At 39.0% G+C, this 23495-nt stretch overlaps 1 protein-coding gene across 1 annotated transcript in view; it reads left to right on the forward strand.

The window, feature by feature from the left end:
- Positions 1-3523: 3523 nt before the first annotated feature.
- LOC117331554 overlaps positions 3524-23495 on the forward strand; it is a 41036-nt gene continuing 21064 nt past the window's right edge. Inside the window, exon 1 of the mRNA XM_033890312.1 lies at positions 3524-3931. Within this exon, the coding sequence (XP_033746203.1) occupies positions 3895-3931 (37 nt within the window). The 5' untranslated portion in view covers positions 3524-3894. The remainder of the gene's footprint in view (positions 3932-23495) is intronic.

Genomic DNA, 23495 nt, shown 5'->3' on the forward strand with positions numbered 1-23495 from the left:
TGTAGACACATTACTGGAGGACAGACTGACTCTAGTGTTAGACATGTAGACATGGTACTGGGGGACAGACTGACTCTAGTGTTATACATGTAGACACATTACTGGAGGACAGACTGACTCTAGTGTTATACATGTAGACACAGTACTGGAGGACAGACTGACTCTAGTGTTATACATGTAGACACAGTACTGGAGGACAGACTGACTCTAGTGTTAGACATGTAGACACATCACTGGAGGACAGACTGACTCTAGTGTTAGACATGTAGACACAGTACTGGAGGACAGACTGACTCTAGTGTTATACATGTAGACACATTACTGGAGGACAGACTGACTCTAGTGTTATACATGTAGACACAGTACTGGAGGACAGACTGACTCTAGTGTTATACATGTAGACACATTACTGGAGGACAGACTGACTCTAGTGTTAGACATGTAGACACAATACTGGAGGACAGACTGCCTCTAGTGTTATACATGTAGACACATTACTGGAGGACAGACTGACTCTAGTGTTATACATGTAGACACAGTACTGGAGGACAGACTGACTCTAGTGTTATACATGTAGACACATTACTGGAGGACAGACTGACTCTAGTGTTATACATGTAGACACAGTACTGGAGGACAGACTGACTCTAGTGTTATACATGTAGACACATCACTGGAGGACAGACTGACTCTAGTGTTATACATGTAGACACAGTACTGGAGGACAGACTGACTCTAGTGTTATACATGTAGACACAGTACTGGAGGACAGACTGACTCTAGTGTTATACATGTAGACACAGTACTGGAGGACAGACTGACTCTAGTGTTATACATGTAGACACATCACTGGAGGACAGACTGACTCTAGTGTTATACATGTAGACACATGACTTGAGGACAGACTGACTCTAGTGTTATACATGTAGACACATCACTGGAGGACAGACTGACTCTAGTGTTATACATGTAGACACGGTACTGGAGGACAGACTGACTCTAGTGTTATACATGTAGACACATTACTGGAGGACAGACTGACTCTAGTGTTATACATGTAGACACAGTACTGGAGGACAGACTGACTCTAGTGTTATACATGTAGACACAGTACTGGAGGACAGACTGACTCTAGTGTTATACATGTAGATACAGTACTGGAGAACAGACTGACTCTAGTGTTATACATGTAGACACATTACTGGAGGACAGACTGACTCTAGTGTTAGACATGTAGACATGGTACTGGGGGACAGACTGACTCTAGTGTTATACATGTAGACACATTACTGGAGGACAGACTGACTCTAGTGTTATACATGTAGACACAGTACTGGAGGACAGACTGACTCTAGTGTTATACATGTAGACACAGTACTGGAGGACAGACTGACTCTAGTGTTAGACATGTAGACACATCACTGGAGGACAGACTGACTCTAGTGTTAGACATGTAGACACAGTACTGGAGGACAGACTGACTCTAGTGTTATACATGTAGACACATTACTGGAGGACAGACTGACTCTAGTGTTATACATGTAGACACAGTACTGGAGGACAGACTGACTCTAGTGTTATACATGTAGACACATTACTGGAGGACAGACTGACTCTAGTGTTAGACATGTAGACACAATACTGGAGGACAGACTGCCTCTAGTGTTATACATGTAGACACATTACTGGAGGACAGACTGACTCTAGTGTTATACATGTAGACACAGTACTGGAGGACAGACTGACTCTAGTGTTATACATGTAGACACATTACTGGAGGACAGACTGACTCTAGTGTTATACATGTAGACACAGTACTGGAGGACAGACTGACTCTAGTGTTATACATGTAGACACATCACTGGAGGACAGACTGACTCTAGTGTTATACATGTAGACACAGTACTGGAGGACAGACTGACTCTAGTGTTATACATGTAGACACAGTACTGGAGGACAGACTGACTCTAGTGTTATACATGTAGACACAGTACTGGAGGACAGACTGACTCTAGTGTTATACATGTAGACACAGTACTGGAGGACAGACTGACTCTAGTGTTACACATGTAGACACGGTACTGGAGGACAGACTGACTCTAGTGTTATACATGTAGACATGGTACTGGAGGACAGACTGACTCTAGTGTTACACATGTAGACACGGTACTGGAGGACAGACTGACTCTAGTGTTATACATGTAGACACAGTACTGGAGGACAGACTGACTCTAGTGTTATACATGTAGACACAGTACTGGAGGACAGACTGACTCTAGTGTTATACATGTAGACACAGTACTGGAGGACAGACTGACTCTAGTGTTATACATGCAGACATAGTATTGGTAGGGTCATACATGTTAAAGCCCCGTATTTTCTGAGATCACGCTACGGAAGCTTGTCATTTTAATATGAAAACAAATTAATCTACAGCAATAAAGAAATAAAATCAGTATACGTCGTGTACTTTACTTACACAATATAATAAAACAAATTGAATACACAGATGTCAATCAAACAGGCCTGTTTTATTTAGAAAGCGAAGGAAAAACAAAAGTGTACACAATCAAATTAATATAATTCGTTTACAGCAAATGGCATGTATTGAACGAGAGATATTTAATTCACTGTCCATTTTCGTGTCAATTATCCTGTCGATCAGCCTCTGTATCTCTGGTCTGCTTTCATTTTCCTTGTTTAAGAGTACTCCAATGCTGACATTTGAAAGCTAAGGGTTTTTAAATGAAAAATGACCGATCTGGTCAGAGATAGGGACAGAAAAGACTTGGTTTCTATATCATTACTCTTCCTTCTCAGACGGAAGTTTACATTAACTACCTTGCCGTGGAGCTACAAGGTTTTGTAGTCTGAAATCAAAATCAATCACCCGAAAAAAAAATAATGTTTTTAATTGGATATGTTTTGTTTTTCACGTAATCAACACCAACTGATTTAAATGTGTATAAATTTTGAGGTCATCGGAACATGTACATGTAATGTAGTGTTCTAAATTAACAGAACCGACTGTTTATGGGCTGGACAGACGTGGTAGAAGCCAATTACTGGGGAGCCTAGCACGCGCCATCTGTGGTACTAATATCAAATATTAATGTTTATATTTTGCATGCAACAAGCTGGTGTGTTTTACGGACAGGGGGCGTTAAATACCACAGAAACTGTTTAAACCGTTTTGTGTTTGCCCATTAGTTAGGTGTGAGAATTCTTATCTGTTTTCTCGCTTTTACACAAAAGTACCCTGACACCTTCCTGATCGTACCGACAGATATTTTGTATGGTTAAAAAATAACTTATGTATATAACACATTATTCTGGGAACAAAGAAAGCTTGTCCACATAATACAGGATTATTATTAACCTACGTGTGAAAATCCCACAATTGTTTATGACTCAAACATTTCATATATGGATCAGCTATAGTATACCGGGTGTGTAGTGGAGTGGTATTAAAGCCGTCGTTCTGCCTAGTGGTCCCGCTATCTTAGTGTTAGGCGGGTGTGACCGTGTACAACATACCGGCTTCTCTCAGTGTCGTGTGAGGCAGCGAAAGTACAACACCGGTGTTCAGAGCTCGTGTGTAAAAAATACCAACAATATTAACTAGGAATGTTTTGACTGAACAAGGACCTAATCGGCTTCGGTCTATATATATACTGTGTATATTTTAAACGTCTATGTATTTATAAAGGGACTGTGGCAGTATAAGGTATTACTGTATACACCCGCTGAGGACCTCACTATTGGGCTTTAAATTATTTCTTAAAAACCTTTGCAGTGTGTACTTAATCAGAGGAGTACATTCGCGTGTCAGTTAGGACTCAGTTAGAACTGAGCTCCGGTTGGGGACAGATCGGAGGATACTAAAAACAGAGGATGTCTTCAATACCGACCTGCCCCCGGGATGATAACCGTAAGTACAGTTTCCCCTACCCCGAGGATAGTGAACTCACATTTATGTCACTGTTCTCGATTGTCATGGCAATTATAGCTGTGATTTAAATAGTATTTTAATGTGTATATTTCTTTGTCTAAATTCCTGTTTAATGTACGTTTACAGACCTCTCGAGTCTGCTTAGTGTCGCCTTTTGTATGGGTAGGAATTCCCTGTTAAAACGGTCCCATTGTACAGACTTGACTCCCCTGTTCTACTACTAATATCCCTTTGTACAGATCGGAACCACATTTTCCACTTCCCCATTCCCTATTTTAGTTGTTTTGAAAGTATTGTACTTGGACAACGAGTTCAGCATCCTTATCGGGATATACATGGGATAAAGGGACGCTACTTCCCGTATACCCGGGGAAGGGACCAAGTACAGCCCCTGGGTACGGGCATGCGTTTTTCGTCCCTCATCCCCGATTTGTTTGGCATGCGTTGTGCACACACAGTTTAACCCGATCAAGTGTCAAAGCTGTGGTCGTCCATTGTCAAATGTTGACTCTTCTTTGTACTGCTGTCAGTGACGACCAGAATATGACACAACCATTTGCTAACTCTGTACACAACTCCACCTGAATGTGTGTCTTATATTTAGACGTTGTACTGGCTACATTACTGGAGTTAACAGACTGTCTTCCAGACGTCTTTGTGTGTTATAGTGATGTGATGAGGCGCTCGATCAATGATTCCAATGGGATAATGTTTCTCCGTACTTACTCCCGGCGGATGTTATTAAGTACTAAAGAGATCCGTAAATGTATTTTTCCCACTCATGAGACTATATCTCACCTGTAATAGAAGCCGATGATTGCAATTTTATGTAAATCAGGAATAACGGTAATATACCGCGTAGAATGTTCTGGCTCGATAAACTACGGTATACGGCCTCTCAATCCATTTACCTGTTAAATAATTTACCTTTTATTTCTACCTGTTCTGCTGATTTACTATTCTGTTAACGAGAAAACTAAAAGGGCATTGCGACAGCCTCATCAGGCATCTTTCCACTTACTCGAGTTGTTTATCAGCTGTACGTACCAAGGCCTGACTCGCACGAAACAAGGTTGGAGGCAATTTCTCTATTTACTTTTCTTAATTAAAGTCTGTTCTTCATGTCAGACTGACAAAATTATGTAAAAATATACATTCCTTCAGGCAAAACACGTTATCGACAATATCTTTATTTTTTATCGGGTGTATATTGTGTGGTTGTCCCTATATCTCCTCGGATATCGTCATATAAAATGTTTATTTATAGAAACTTATAAAATAATGACGTTCATGCAGGTATACCTGTAACAAGAAGATTTCGTACACCGCCTGTCTATATTTCCAGCATTTCATAAAATTGTCTTGTTTTACATTTCACTTAAAGATTTTCATAGTACACTGTAGTTTGCTCACAGAATTGTATCCCATTTATATAATTCAATTCAACTTTATTTCATTTTACATCCAAATAGGACACATTATGGATCGAACTGCAAACAATGTAACCAAAAAGACAAACAAATATAATACATTAGGGATGTATATTTGACATCATTGAATATACATACATTTTAAAGACTGAACATATATATTTCTTATATCTTTTCTCACGCAGAATTAATTGCACATGCTAGATTTCTCACTGACATAATTGTACCTCATTAAGACATATTTTTCATCGATAAGGGACATGTGATTATGTACTTCTCCACACTAAAACAGACCGCCACTGTACAGCTATATGTGTAGTGTTTTAGTCTCACCTTTTATAATGTATAAACCACACAGTCGTGTAACGACAGAATAAATGCCGGAAGCCTGTTCTCAGATACCATGATTACTGTGATTAATATTATACAATAAAATACATTTGGTCGAGTTAAAACAGAATCGGCCCGATATGAACACACAGAAACAATTATCCTTCAACACTAATTGTCCAATTACAAATGACAGCATGAGAGTACATTGAAGGTCATGACCTTGATGCGTAAGATAAGCCCTATTACGGGATTTGACACTCTCGACGAGTTTCGTTATAACAAATACACGTGTAAAGATTGACAGCTTCATGCAATGGTTTTACAGCCAATGTTATATACATTGTGTCATGACCTGTATACACGGGACAAAACACGTGACGTATCGCCGGGATTAAATTCACAAGTATCATAGGTTTTAGGCAATATTGTTTACGCGGCATGAATATACAGTATGATCGCACGACAACAAATATAGAGGCGTGAATCTCAGCATAGTTTATAAGTAAACTTTATATGAAAGAGAAATTGGAAAAAACGTTTTCTGTATTTCTCGAAATAAAAAAGGCAGTCGTGATTGTTAGCCCTGTAATGCCTGTATCGTACAACCGGTCAATATTGAAGACGTTGACCTGATTGACGTAATACTCAACAGTTTTCATTTGGGTTTTTACAATGTGTAATCCTGACTCCTGGGTTTTAAAGGCAAACTGGTGATATAACCCAGAGCAGATCTCTGGGGCACTATCAGTGCTTTATGTGTGATATCTGATCGTGGAAACCTCTCGGGGGACAGGCATGTAGCTAATTTACCACGCCGACTGTCACACGACGTGTAGAGAGAAAGGCTGACCCCACTAACGAGCAGTTTAACATCGGTCACCCGATATCCCCATGTTATTGTTCTAAGGCACACATTAACCTGCTGTAATAACAACATGTCCGATGTTTACTAATTGGATTAACTCCCCTCCAGACACGTGGAACGATTAAGGAGGGGGATCTTGGACAGAAATGGGGTTTCGTGTGAGGGCCGACCGGCTTACCAGTGTTTATAAAGGCCCGGTGACACGGCTGATCATTTTACATGTGTTTTCAGCGTTTTCAGATGTATTTAGGATTTTTGTAGATTTCAGATAAACCTTTGACAGATTCGTATCACGGTTTATGTTGGCCCGAATACTCCCTGGCTAATCCTGATATATCTTGTTCTGTTTTTGGTAGGTCTTATCAGATTCATTCTCAGCATTTCTCTGTAGCAAGTTGAGTATGTGAGTGACAGTGTTTAACAGTTCCGTGTATACTGATGTGTCCGTAATGGGACCTAATGCTCGCTAATAGCACACTCTTCATTAACTCCGAATACATTGGTTATTGTGTAGTTTCAGAAACACAAAACCGTACATTGTATGGTTTCTAGACGCTACAATGATTTGCAATAGTTTTTAAACATTCCAATTCCAGTTTGAGAAACGTTTTTCCAGTACATAATACCGAAACCAAAAGTTGCGGTAAAAATCGAGATAAAAAATAGAAAAGAAAACATATTTTATTTTAAAAAACCACTGAGGCACTTAAAAACTCGTGTAAATGCAAAATAAATCAGTGTTTGGGAGTAATGAGACGGAAAATAAACTTGGGGTATGACCCCAAGCAAGGGGAGTAAAAGGGGACGTCGGAGTGTGGGCAATGTCGACATGGTTACAGTGGAGTGTGAGATGAAATGCTGGAGGTGAGGAGGGGGATCTGAAAAAAACGTCTGAAGGGGGTCTGGCGGGGAGGGTGTGCAGTGAGGCTTGCGTAAGACGCTAATTGGAATGTTGCTTTCTATAATTGTGATGATGCCAGGAATCTTTGACTACTGGTTACGCCTTGTGAAAATGTTACGGAGCAAAGAATGCACGCTCGATGTTTGTGTTAACTTCACTTTAGAGTCGGCATCCGCTCACGGAGACATTTGTGTGGCGCGTTACGCTACCGCTTCGGAAACTATTTGTATGATAAGAACGGCGAACACATAAAGCTAGAGAAACACCACTGGATTGACACGAGATGGGCCCGAACTAGTTACAGTTATTGGACGGTAAATAAAACATGAATTCCAGTCCAACCCCAACCTTCCCTTCCCTCCCCCCTCCCTCCCCTCTTCCATATGTGTGAGGAGCATACATCTAAAACCCGCTAATGACCAAATGGCGTTACTCTTCAATGCTGTTGTGGGCCATAAATTATCTTGGAATAATATTTGATTGAGAGAAGACAGAATCTTGCTAATAATTGTTTTTAATCGACCAGTTACTATTAGGGATGAGCTATGTTTCTCTATCAATAATTCAAAAATGGTTCTTGTGCCATGTTGCCAGCGTCTGGACCCATGGAGATATGTCAAATCTTCGATCGTCCATCTATGTATCTAGTATGAATCATTTTGATTGATCTGTTGTACATACACACGGCTTAAACCATGTATCGGCAAATGGTAATATAACTGACATGGGCTGCTCGCATTAGTCCTATCAGAGCCCTCCATACCCTATCATAGCGCGGCTGATATATCATCTATGGACGTCGTATCGGGAAAATATCGAATTAGAGAATTGTGATGCCGAAACTGCATCAGATAGGTCGGGAGTTGAGATTGTATGTATATGAATAGCAATAGGCGATATGACACGATAGAAGGGGGAAAAGGTCCGTCTATCGGTTGGATATTGAAAACTTAACGACTAATGTCTAAAAATTGATCCGATAGTTTTAAGGGCAATATGTCATACATAAAGCACATATGAAAACCCTTCAACATTAGCTTTGTTCTTGAGCATTGGTATGCATCGAAAGTTTCCAATACTTTATTCCACCGAGAGACTTGCGTGGTGTAGAGTATCCCGAGTATGATAACAACCTTTTATTGACAAGTGACAGCGCATACTAATCCATCACATACATTCTAAAGCAATGCAATTCAAACAATAAAGATTAAACACTGGCAGCTGACATTCAGGTCCTATAGAGCGAACAACACGAAAATAAAATCATAAAATATTGATGTACATGTCAGTATATATCTACATCCACTGATCTGAAACAAATTGTAAATGTTCATAAGAGAAACTATTGATCATGGATTTTTTGCTACAGTATACAGTGGTCATTTTTATTTTGTGGTTGTCTCAACTTTCATGTTTACTTCGTGCTCGACCATAATTGTCTAAACAAAGAGTAAACTACAAGCTACTACAAAGACAAGATAACACGAATATTGTTAAGTGTAGCTCCAAAAGTGAAAATGGGAGATGGCCGCCATCGTATTCTTTGTATATTATTTTGAACGAGAGAGGGAGTGTAGCTCTCGTAAGAGGTCATTTTGAGACCAAGGTTATCAGTGTTTTAGCAATATGAAACGAAACGGAAATTATAAGGCTTGTTCCTGAGATTATGATATAGGAATACCTTGGCTTAGCGCCGTAATTTTACCGAGCTTTCTCTCTACAGTCCATCGATCTAGCTGACGTAGTGATATATTGAATCCAATATCATTGATGCAATAGATACCTCATCTCCGTCGAGCCACATGGTCAGCCTGGTTCTAAACCTATTGTTTGAGGTTGGAAGTTCTATACAGACATGTTCTGAATTGGAGAAGTAGCGTACAATCCAGTTAAACCCATGAAGTCGGATTCGTTTTACAAGTAAATACACTGATTAAGAGCTCGGGCGCCAGGAATTAATCGCTCGTGGTTTTATCAGAACACAAGATATAGAACTATCGTAACAATGGTATATTGTATTCCAGACAAATGTTCCGCCTTCATGAACACGTGCATTGCATTTCGATGCTTTTAATATATTTAAATGCGAATTGTGTATTGTTTATCTAGATCAGTTTACAATGCAGCTAACCTTTCTATGGGACTCCGATATCGGTGTATACCAAGGTGATATTTCCATTGCTTTTCTATACTCTCCGGGCAGCCATTAGAAAATGAGATGGTTGAGCATTGAAATATTTACGTTTTGAAATCCGTCCATTTACTCATGGGGATTTCAGCCTGATGTTTATCTTGGACTCATTAGTGGAAACTGTTTCAGGTGCTTTTAGACAGATCCGTCATTCTAAGGGATTTATCTCATTAGCAAGCCCTATTTCAAGTCTGAGCTCCCAGCGACAGAAGTTGGAACTGTAAGATTGTATCTTCTGTTTTCATGAATTGGCTGGATTGATATATCCGAGTATACATACATACTGATAGGATCTCAGCGCTCTGCTATATGTTGCCACGAGCAAACTTAAACTCGCACGGGACCAGGGGAATATAATGAAGATAATTTAATTTTACGCTGCAGAATTTTCTCTGTAACATCTTTATAATTCAGCCTATCCGTTTAACTATTTTCGCCGATATTTCCATAGGCAGGATAACCCCACGCGACATCTTTTTTATTGCATTAAATAAAACTTTATTTCCCCCGGGGTTGGGATAGCTATAAATTGCATTGCAAACAAAATTAGATTATTCAATATGTTTAGATTTACTTACAGACAAAATCAGAAGTAAACACTTTGTAAACCTCGACTGCTGGCTCCACCGGTGTCATATTACCACTTATTATGTCTTAGTACAATTTTGGTGCCACCCGGTTTTTGGGGAATACGGCGTTAGGTAATGCGCGTGCGGATAACGTGTATATGTTTTGTTGGCCGGTACATAACCTTGTATACACGAGTCTGTTTACAGGTGTTTAAGTCTTTGTCGGTATGTAAAACCCTTGATCCGGTATTAAACCAGTCTAAATAGTCCTCAACAAGTCCTAATCTCTTTTGTAACACTAAACCTGGGAGGAAAACAAAATAAGCGTCATTTAAATCACCAATGTCCAGATCTCTGCTGGTGGTGACCCTAACTTGAGGATAATCCCTATATCTATATTTCAACACCATGTCAAAGACTGGTCCTTATAATACTCAAACTTCCCGGCGAGTTGCCTTGCTTAACTTTAATATCTCCGCTCATTATTTGACACGTTGTAGATCTGGCATCTTTATCCCACCAATTATATATATAAACATACAAACGTTTAAACGGCCAGGATTACAAACAGCTGTGGTCAATAGCTTATTAGACCGGGTTTGATCGCAGTTACCAGGTCACACTCAAGCATCGACAGACACAGACAATTTTAATGTCTTCCAATTTAGTTTGTAGCATCTGGAGCCGTAAAACTCCACCAGAATATCTATATTGTGGTTTTGGTAGCGTGTCAGGGTGATATTTGGTTGAAGTGGAATTGATTTCAAACGATAACTGCGTTAGACAGTGTTAGGGCTATACCCAATCTTAACCCCGTTTTGTATTTTTATAAATTTCATTTCCGAATTTAATTCACGAGTCATTTGTTTTGAGAGTAAGGGAGAAAAGGAGGACAGAATGTCTGCTCCAGGCAAATCTATCTGACAATTTTAGGTCTGGAGTCATCACTAACATATACCTTATCATTTCTTATCAGACATGCGACTTTCATATACCAACTAATAGTATTTTCTTCCACAGCAACGACAGTTTTTTTTTTTTTTTTTTTTTTTTAATATTTACGTAAATTATTCTTTCCCACACGCTATTTTCCTTTGCTGAATGTTCGAGACGTAACAAATATGACAAAAGAGTTCTTATTTTGCAAAATCATATTACCAGGGACCGTGATACTTCCCACAGGTGGTCCTTTCTGTTCCTCAAACACCCCAAACGTCCCTGTTATATATATTACGTCCTAACGGTTACATCTTACCGGTTGTTTTCCGCCCATTTTCTACCTGGTTGGGCGCGTTAATGATTACCCTGTCTCGGTACATCGCATACCCTTGTGAATCCTAGGCTCGCTGTGACAAACACAGGCAACTCAACCTGTTCTGAAAGTCTCGTTAGCAAGTACGGAAAATATCTAAACAGAGGCCTGCGGACGTCTCTGATCTAAATTACTGAAATTTAGAATTTTGAAAAAGTTTTATTTGGTATACAAGGATGAGAAGTTTCAAGTTTTCAGATTGTACAGGAATGTGCATGTGATATAAATACAAAGTCACAACGCCACTCAACAGATACTACAACAACGGACATGTAATATAAATACAAAGTCACAACGCCACTCAACAGATACTACAACAACGGACATGTAATATAAATACAAAGTCACAACGCCACTCAACAGATACTACAACAACGGACATGTAATATAAATACAAAGTCACAACGCCACTCAACAGATACTACAACAACGGACATGTAATATAAATACAAAGTCACAACGCCACTCAACAGATACTACAACAACGGACATGTAATATAAATACAAAGTCACAACGCCACTCAACAGATACTACAACAACGGACATGTAATATAAATACAAAGTCACAACGCCACTCAACAGATACTACAACAACGGACATGTAATATAAATACAAAGTCACAACGCCACTCAACAGATACTACAACAATGGACATGTACACTCTGGAATAAAATATGAATGTTAAATAATTATTTCATTTGAAAATACACAGATAAATTGATAAGGAAAGACACCATCATAGAAAATGTCTATGGCTATTTTGATAACGGACAAAATGTGTTGAAACTACTCGCAAAGACATCCCCAGTACCCCCTCTCACCACTGGTGGGGGTTACTATCTCTACCGATCACACCCGAGTTATCACCGAGTATACATATAACGAGTATGTCTAGCGAGGGAATCAACCTAGCTGTAAACACCAGATAAAGGGGAGCCGTCGTTTGGAGATAGAGGGACAGATAATTAGTCACCCCAGATTACAGAACCCTAAGAGGCTTTCATACCTGTCTGCACACCTATTGGGGCCAGCTCATTTGTCCGACAATCCATGACTAAGTACCTACCTCAATACAACACCCATTATTCAAGGGCTCTCATCTGTTCTTTTATTTCTGGTCGCCTTGATGCTTTTCTCTCTCTCAACAAATCTGTTTTTTACCTCTTTAGTATTTTGTTTGGAGGCCGTCAAGGTACCATGCTAACACGACTGGTTTTTAAACAGTTTCTAGTTTTTTTTTTTTTTATAAAAGCGAAGATTTCACATCACGCAAAATACCGTAAACATTGAAAAAAAAACATGGATCGTTTTATCACTGGCTTTATGTCAGGAAGAACATCTCCGGTATCAATACTCAATCAGGTGGAACTGCTTAGTGAATACCCGATTTTAAGCACACAAGACAACTGTGACATGTCATGTGAATGGAAGCGGTCTTCTGGTCCTTATCTGTCACTATGTATCTAGTTCCTTTACCTCGAGCGTACTAATTACGCTCATTAGCAATCATTAACATCAGGAAGGCCTTTATTCTTTTGTGTTGGGTACTCGGGTAGAGTTATCTGCACTTGAATGCCATCGATGTGATAACGATGGCCCATTCAAGCTATCACGTGTGAACGATGTCCACCATTGTCATTTGGCTGGCGTCACGTGGAGTGATGAAACAAACTTGGGATATTTGACAGTAACCGGACTCGGACTGACCGGTGTATTACAAAACACCATCTGACCATACCTGGGGACGATAGTCGGATTACATTCCCGAGTGTCGCGACCCCTGGCGGGACCAGCCGGCTCGAGTGGTCTGTTAAGCTTGTCATCCGTTCGGTCCTTTATAAATCTGGATGTTCTCTTCAAAAACTATCCATGCATTTACGATGTAATTCCTGTTACAGACCAAATACTCACGCCTAACATGGCCATATTATCTGTTACAGAGAAAGATTTATGGCCGAGCTGCTTCGAAATCTCTCGAAATTATTTGATAGTACACAAGGGTATTTGTCCAAGTCCACAAATCATTAATATGACTAATAAGATATTCGATCGCGAACCATAGCTACCACTTGTAGATTTCCATAATTGACACCATCCCGACAATAATCAGAAATTATTAAGTGTATCAAACCTTTGAATTCAAATTATTGATCTGCGCGTGGCAGTTTTTATTTATAATTCAGACAAGTGGCATCCGGTTGTGTCATATAGGGACCCCGTGTTGATGTCTATACAGTCCCCACAGCGTGCTACTTGTCACATCCTATTCCGGAATGATGTCTAAATGTTATGTTACGGTGAGAAACTACTCCGTATTTAAAGCCATAAACACAATCCTGTTATTTCCATTACATTGTTTTCTTTTCCAATGCGCCAATAAATTGAACGGAGATTGAAATTAAATATGATTACATTATTACACAACCGAGCACCTGCTGTTATTATCAAATTGACATTCTCAGCAGAAATTATATTTCTAAGTGAAATAATCATCCGTTATTTTCAGATGAAAATTAAATTGGCACTATTTGATAACTGATGACGTCATGTATTGGCATTGTTACAGAATATGCCCATCCATTCAGAATTGTAATAACACAGAACAGGCTAGTTCACTTGAGTTCTATTTATAATTAATCCTAATTGACCATGTTAAAACTTGGCTAACTGATCTCAGCCTTTGTCTTACAGTTGATATATTGACCGACGTCCACGTTCTTCTGTTCTTAAACGATTAAGTACCTTTGTCTGGTAAGACAGGAAGCTGATAAGGACGGCGAATTTTGTTTATATTCTTGGTCTGTGAACACTGCCACACGTTCGGATCCAGTTCCAAACCCACTACCAGTACCTTAGTAAGATAAGAACTGCCTGGTTTTGGTACTGAGACCGTCCAGCCCGTGATTCTAATGGCTACTGTCATTTTGTATTTACCCGCCACATCTAATATACACAAAGTACTGAAGATAACATCACTGTCCGGGTACTGACTGTTAGGACAAGAACCCGACACAATTGGAAGTATGGCCGCCAACCAATTCTCTATCATAAAGGTGGCTAGTGTAACACTATACACAGTAGAAGTTAAAATAACATACATCAGACTAATTGATCTCATCATGTCACTTAGTGAACGTCAATCTCTTCATTCACTTGTCATGTTAGGTTTCGCCAGAAACAGTATATATCATTTATATGGGTCTCGTGTTACGGCCAACAATTCAGTTGTTAGTATTATCAACGAGATGTAGATATACACAAGTATTACCACTGACCGTCACACTATTGTAGTTGTGACAGGGTTTGTTATTCCGGAAGGGTAGGAAACCATATCATGTGTATCTGTGGTAATTTATATCTATTAGTTATTTAAATAGTTGACGTCATACTTTCGTATGTGACGTACCATCGACCATCTTTAAAATGAATATTGATAAGTCCAGATGTATCGGAATAAAACAAAGCTTAGATGATTTCTTATCAAGATTGCTATGTCCGCATCAACGGTTTTGTTTTTGCACACAGCTGAGGTCTTAGATAGTGCTGACTGCATCTTGCGTGATTCAATCTCGGCGGCGCTTCAACTTCGCCGAGCTATTCAAACGGATTGAGGCATCTATTGATTACAATGGTTCGTTAAACACACTGATTGCGATTTAACATTGGTAAAACATAAACCAAATCAATTTTAAATATGGGGATTTGGCAGTTATCTTCTGCGTATTCCAAACTATTACACTATGTATCCTTATGTTAAAATTTACAGTGTTTATTAACGTGTGTAATGTGGAGAGACTCACTAGACTAAGAGTTTTCCTTGCTCATTCCGGGAGACACTATATTAGTTGTTATTGTTGTGTTGACACCTTTTGATATTAGGATTAAGCTGTATAATGATACTATATAATCCTATACATGCTTTGTAGAATTATTACACTCGTTAGGATTAATACAAAACTGAGAATTCCTATGATGTCGTGTTTCACACGTTAATGTGACAGAGTGAAAACTAATATCTTTCTAAATCTCTCCACTTTGATACGAGACACTGCTGTGATATTTGTCCTCGATATCAAATAAAAACTTGCTTCTATGTTTGTTCTGGCGACATCTGTTTATGGGAGGAGAATATGGATAGATAAGTCAACAAAGACGATAGTGACAAAGGAGATAGACTTATGAGATGCAGTCTGCATGCAGCTATGCGAGTCGTGTGAGGAATGAAGAAGTCTTAAGACGACAGCATCTCTTGTCCTCCATGCTGACCTCATTACGTAGCCACCAGAATACAAATTATACCTGAGCTTTTATCATATAAAGCATTGTGTATCAGAAAATCGTTATTGGCGTTCAATGATTTCTATTGAAATCATTCAGCAAATATAAACATGTGCTGACTTTTGAAAAAATAGAGAGAAAGACCTACTTGGTCGAGCAATTGTCGACGAATAGAAATGAGCAATGTTGATTGGCAGTTTTAAAATAATGTTTTGAATTAAAATAAAAAATATGTCGCAGTGGATGTAAATTTGAATGGCTTTACGAAGCAGCAGGCTGTGAATCATTAGAACACGTGTAGTGATTCATGGCTGGGACTAGTTGGCCAGGATCCAGCACTTCTTACATCTATCACGACAAATCCATCCCCGACATCATACAAATATAAAGAAAACATGTAGAGCAGGTGCGTTTTAAAATTAAAGTTTATGTCTAATTGACTATCAGATTGTTAAGAAGATGATCGGATATATCCCATTTTAATCTTGATGTATTATCGATAATCTCTTTTTAAGAAGATTTGGGAACTTTGGAGAAATGGAAAGACTTATCTCAATTAGCAGATTTTCTTTTCCTAAACGGACATATCTTGAAATCAAATAGGTCACATATGGGTTTATATACCTTGATATCAAACTTAAACGGCGACGATTTGACAAAACGTCCCCGTATTAAACATTATCTGTTGCCTCCATCGGGTTTAGTGGAGTGACTTTGTGGAGAGGTGACTTTACTCGGGGAGATGGTAGCGATTAGTGGCACTACGATTATGAATATTCATAAGCCCATGGCAGGTGACACAGACATCCTGAAAAACATAAAAAAAAATGTACCCCGTGTCACTGAATTCTTAGTACAGTTTGTAGATATATTGATGGCAAGGTGAAACATTTAATCCTGTCTCTGTATTACGTTGTAAGTAACAGCATAACTATGATGGCGATGTTTACAATTTAGGTCACGTGAAGTGGTATACACTAGTTTGTGTTATATTTTTATAAAGACAGGTCATGTGTGGTGGGGAAGTAGATGGACCTCTTGAACACATTAAAGATATATCAATAACAAGTAAACAAATGTGAATTTCCAGTCTGGAAATCCACAGAATCATGCGGATATCATTGACTTGTAGGTTACACGTCCACTTCACGTGATTCTAGTTACACAGTCGCTTGCGTGGTACAAATGACCTGGGGCTAGTTTTATACTATTTCACGGAGAGTTCAAATATCTCCAACTAGAGTTTCTTAACTGTGTGAACCCGTTTGCTTATATTTGTAGCCTTTGGTAAGTCTGTAGTACCAGAGACGTATATATGTCTCTGGTAGTACTTTCCAACACAATAGAATAGGACTTAATAGCATATCCAGGGAAAGTTTTCTGACTATCGTATCCGATATAACAGTGTCGGTCGTTGACACCGTCACCAAGTACATGTCTACCACTAGTATCTTACACTATCTACGTACTTCTTATCTCGTTCTGGGAGGGAACAACTTAAGTTGATTTAGTAACACGTCTCTCACTAAACTCTTACACATCAGTTTGGATTGTGAATGTGACCAGCACCAGAGACATACCGGATAGATGTTTTCGTACACATCGACAAATTGAAAAGTCTCTCTCACCACGCCTTGAAGCGTTTAGATGATAGTGTTAACAAACGCCCAGGTGAACAAGATCAAGTGATATTTCGAGAACGCGAGTGGGCTCTTGTTATGCATGTGGGGGATATTACCAACACAAGATTGATGCGATAACGATAAATTAGATTTATTTCCAGTTACGTGAACTGCATTTTTAGAGGCAGAAACTTATCTATTTACTCACACGAACTCTTCTTTTCTTTAAAAAAAAAATCGCTTGCAACTTGAGCTCAAACATTTCACAATTACCATTTTTACGAGCTCGGAAAAGTTATCAGATCTTGGCATGACCATTACGAAAATTCTACGTAGGCTATTTGTGTTCGTTTTTAAAATTCAGTAAATTGAGAAAAGTCATTTTTGTACCTGTAATATCGTTGCATATGATAAAGTGATGAACCATGAAAATAGGTTACGAGATAAAATTCCGCACGGAATGTATAATGCATAAGTTCTTTACGTTAGTGAAACCTTAATTGTTTCGCGGAATAAAAAAAAATCGTATTTTCATAGACATTTCGGAAAAAAATTATTGTATTTTATATCGCAAATGTTAAAGTTCACTAAAAGATGATATCCATGTTATGTATAAGCATTTCGCGATTTTTCCCCCTAATGTTTCAAATTATAGAGTCGTAAATCAAACCATGTACCCAGGGAAATCACGAGCCCTTGAAGACCTATTCTGCATTGTCAAGTAAATACGATACGTTGTTGCCGCTGTAAAGCCATAAGAGTATTTACCATACGTAATTACGGTGGCCCGTGATTAATTCTAGCTACAGAAATATGCACTACGAACCAAACTCTATCCTATAGGCCACACAAAGCAAAATATCAATTAACCATGTTGTATAAAAACTCGTGAGAACCCGGATTTTTATTCTTTTACGACCAAATGATAATTATAGGTTTTCAAAAGTTGACGACTGCTTCTCTAATTGCTTCCCTTCTGCTGATTGATTTTAATTAACAGCCGCACACAACCATAGCTTCCTCAGATAACCTGTACATTACAGTCTCCAGTCAAGAATCGTTCCCTCTAATCATGTACAGTATGACTTTACAGACGTAATATCTCTATGGTAATATTTAATTTTTACCAAAGGTCTTAATTGTGTTTTCAAAATAATAGACAAAACAGAAAGTGAAACAATGAAAACACTTGACAATGAATGTGAAGACGCATTGTCACGCGTGTTTTGTTCCTCGACTTCGTCCTAATTATTTAAATATTAGGATTAAAGAACAGATGATGAAAAGTCCGGGTGAAAATCTTTTTTTTTTTGTGATAGTCTTTCTATTTCCAATTTGGACTTTCCATGAAAAATTGAAAAGGTGTTTTTTTTAACCAATTTCAGAAAACAGATAATGTTTGACGTCACAAACACACGGACAAAGATTGTATCCTCCGCCATCCCGCATCTTTTGCCGATATATAAATATTACATCCAAAACGTCCACCAGACATCTGTGTTCCTATGATGTCTGAGAAACCTTAATGATGCTGGTCGCTTCGTTAGTCTGACGAAACCTTCAGAAAGAATATAGGTGACATCTTTATATACATCCAGGCATATATTGATTGGTATTCACAAGCTTTAATTTCCGGCATGAACGCTCAAAATAGCTCCGACACTGTATCATGAAATGTCGGTAACGCTATTTGCAAGACTCCTTTCTTGCAATTAACGGCAACGTGTAGTATTGCTTTAATTGGTAAGCATTGTCCTGCCTGGACCAGCACCTGGTGATGGTAGGGACAGAAACAAAAAAACTCCTCGCTTAATTGTGTCCTACATGACAACAGTTTTTTTTCCATGGCAACAAATATGATGTCTAAAATGCTTCCTCGGCGTGGCTCTGTGAGTTGTAGCTTCCTCGGCGTGGTTCTGTGAGTTGTAGCTTCAAGCGTTTCAGAATCGGCGAACGTAAGCGAAACTCGAGAGGGTAGGAAAATACGGGTATTCACGGGTAGACTCATATATATTACTGATGCGAGATATATGGAATATGGAAGTGTTTAATATATATATATATATATGTGTTGTATATATATGTTTTTATTGTTTATCCATATTTTATTGACTATCGTCCGATACAAGAGATAGGGCGTTGGGACAGGTGCGGCTAATATTGGTTACTATGGTAGTAATATTGGTTACTATGGTAGTAAATGAACGCGTAAGTTATATTTGAATTGTCGTCTGAACATCAACCATATTTAGATTGATTAACTTCAAGAAATAAATTGCAAATATTATCGCTAATTACTGAATAAATGCCATTATTACTTGGTACAATGTAATAAATGCATGCCATTTTGAGTGATTTCGCGAGATCGTAGTGCTGCTTGTTTCAGTAGTGAGTTCAATTATTACTTAACTATTGGTTCCCAAAAATGTTGTTTTTGGTTTTATCAGTAAAATGTTGAATAGATTAACCTTTTTGATTGTACGTTTATGAAAACATTTATGTGTGATGTTGACATTCAGGAGAATTCGTTCAGACGTTATTTTACTCATGCAATGAGCTGTCCAATGTATTACCATGTGGTGATGCAGGTGATATTATTATATTTTACCCAAATTAAATATCAGACAGTATATCTGACTCTCTCAACCAAAGTCAATTATCTAGCAGACAGGACTTATTGACCTTCTAACCGCAGTCACTTTCTCAAGAGCTATCCACGGATGTAGTTGTGTCACAATTCCTGACGTGAATCGCAAATAGGTAAAACATTAGTAAGAATTTCTGCTATAAAAAGCAATGCTTTATCATAATATCGACCTCTGTAGAGTATGTTTATTACCTTTGGTACACTCCCATGTAGAGTGTATGTTTTAAACCAGGAGACCCTTTCCTTGGTCTACCGCGTGTCAACCCGTACCTTTACACTTACTCATTATACTGTAGTTTGTATTTGTCTTTGGGCGTTCGTGTGTCTGCATTTAAGTCATATGCAAATTTTAAGATTATCACAATATCTTGTGAAAACCTATTGAAAGATCCGTTTGATCAAATCATATCTGTTTGAAGTAAAAGTGAATGCCTTTAAGTTTGAAAGGAACTTTCGTTGTTTTCTTGTTGGGGTATTTTGATAAATATTTGGGAGGGAGAAACACCATTTATTCATGATCTATCATTTAGTATGTATCTTCAGAATGAACCAGCATTTCAGGATTCTTGAACCGTTTCTGAATTCTCATAAGTAGCATTTAGTTGTGCTAGCAGCAGGCGTAGATTTGGAGGTGTGAGAGGGGATGAAATCTTCCGTGTATACTTCTGACCCCCACCCTATATCTTCAACTGTGGATGTGGAAAGATTACTTCGGAATCAAAAGGATGTTTCCCTCCATTTGTGAGGATAATGATGCTTGTTTTAACAGTGATGAACGTTTATTTCATAGAGGCATAGCTTGCCAACTTTTCCCGCCTAGACATACACGGTTAATCTCCATCCAATTACCATACCCGCCTAAACTGTTTTACATATTTACCTGAGTAAACAAACGTTCCGTTGATTTTCTGTTTTAACCTGAGATATGTATATTTCCCGAGCACTGATTGCTCTCGTGTACGTACCCGCTTCCTCAAACCGTCCTGATCAATCCGTCAGACCGGACATTGTACACGCGCTGGTGACTAGTGTTATTGCGATTATTATCAGTATAATGTATAAAAAATGAACAGGGAAACCCAGCCTGTCACACGAGTCCTACATATACTATTTACTGGCCTAAGTATGATTGATTGCGTATATACTTGTAATGTCACATTTCTTTTATTCGTTAGAGCTCGCTAGAGTGATATCATCTTTTAATTTCCCAATAGGTTTCAGAAAAAGTCCAATGTACACCGTGAATCTCCGAGGCGTATCGGATTTATCATTGGATCACGACGGCTCAGAAATCCGCGTTCAGTCGAGGTACCCGGACTTCAGCCAGCTATGATAATACACGCATACCTCTTTATAGTCCCGCTGAGAACCTTTAAGCTATATACAAAGCAATTAGAATAAACTATTTTATAAGATTTTTTATTAGCGTTTCTTTTTTCTGTGACTAGTAATCACGGTATGCTGATTCGGGTGTGTTACGGTGGGAAGGTTTCCTTTAGTCCTGTACGTCCATGGTAAAAGTTTATAGGTCTTAACATGACACATACTGTGTGTTATTGGGGAAGGTGTTTACAACATATAAACACTGCTAAAATATCGCTTAGTTAAAAGCTCTGATGCAGCACAAAAAAAAGGCATTCAGTATTTACCATAAAAATTATCGTTATTGTCAGATTGATGTGAATTATATGTCCATATAGTAATAAAAACAAATACTTACCAATATACTATATGTGACAGAGTTAATGTTCCCTCACCGGGTGATAGATCACATGGGACGAAGGCCATACACTATTCATGAACCTGACACATGGAGGGAAATGGAGGTGTTAATTAACTATCGGAATAGTAGATTGGGTGGGGAGGTGGGTCAGGATGGGGTGGGGAAGGGTGTGGAAAGGTGGGGAAGGATGGGGTGGGGAAGGGTGGGGAAAGGTGGGGAAGGGTAGGGCGGGGAAAGGTGGGGAAGGGTAGGGCGGGGAAAGGTGGGGAAAGGTGGAAAGGTGGGGAAGGGTAGGGCGGGGAAGGGTGGGGAAGGGTAGGGTGGGGAAGGATGGGGTGGGGAAGGGTGGGGAAGGGTGGGGCGGGGAAAGGTGGGGAAAGGTGGGGAAGGGTGGGGCGGGGAAAGGTGGGGAAGGGTGGGGCGGGGGAAGGTGGGGAAGGTGGGGAAGGGTGGGGTGGGGAAAGTTTGGGAAGGATGAACAAATACGTGGACTGCTTTTAAGAGGGAGATGGGTGACAGATTTAAATGTTACAGTATGTTACTTCGGTACCATGGAGATAATGAGTAAACAACAGAAATGCAAACTGTTACGTTCTTCTTTGATATATAACGACTCTTACGGTTGTCATGTTAATTATCTGATGCACATGTACGAACTAATTAGACAGTACTCAAAATCCGGATATCAATAATTTAGTTAAATCCAGAAATCGATAAAGCAGTAAATCAGTAAACTAATCAATGATATTTAATTGTTCCAACAGGGTAGATTGTAGATCACGAGTACCTCAGCACTACTGAGACAGATTGTCAACACACATTTTATTGGGGGTAACTCCGGTAACGACACTCGACAGGTGATATAGGAGTTGTTAATTAATATTGATCGGATGAATTGGCCATGGTGATGGGGACAGGTGTGATGGGAACAATACCGAAAAATCCAACCGAATAACAGAATGAGAGACCGAGAAAGGGGGATGGGATGTATGAGAGAGGTATAAAGAAATACACGCAGATACGTGGAGGGCAATGACCAGTGGTTATGGGTGAGATTGGTATTGTTTCTGCAAGGTTTGTGTACGGGTAATGGGGAGAGATTGGTATTGTTTATACAGGGTTTGTGTACGGGTAATGGGGAGAGATTGGTATTGTTTATACAGGGTCCGTGTACGGGTAATGGGGAGAGATTGGTATTGTTTATACAGGGTTTGTGTACGGGTAATGGGGAGAGATTGGTATTGTTTATACAGGGTTTGTGTACGGGCAATGGGGAGAGATTGATATTGTTTATACAGGGTTTGTGTACGGGCAATGGGGAGATATTGGTATTGTTTATACAGGGTTTGTGTACGGGTAATGGGGAGAGATTTATATTGTTTATACAGGGTCCGTGTACGGGTAATGGGGAGAGATTTATATTGTTTATACAGGGTTTGTGTACGGGTAATGGGGAGAGATTTATATTGTTTATACAGGGTTTGTGTACGGGTAATGGGGAGAGATTGGTATTGTTTCTGCAAGGTTTGTGTACGGGTAATGGGGAGAGATTGATATTGTTTATACAGGGTTTGTGTACGGGTAATGGGGAGAGGTTGGTATTGTTTATACAGGGTTTGTGTACGGGTAATGGGGAGATATTGGTATTGTTTATACAGAGTTTAACATCC

Source organism: Pecten maximus, chromosome 7, assembly GCF_902652985.1.
Source record: "Pecten maximus chromosome 7, xPecMax1.1, whole genome shotgun sequence".
Taxonomy (NCBI): Eukaryota; Metazoa; Mollusca; class Bivalvia; order Pectinida; family Pectinidae; genus Pecten; species Pecten maximus.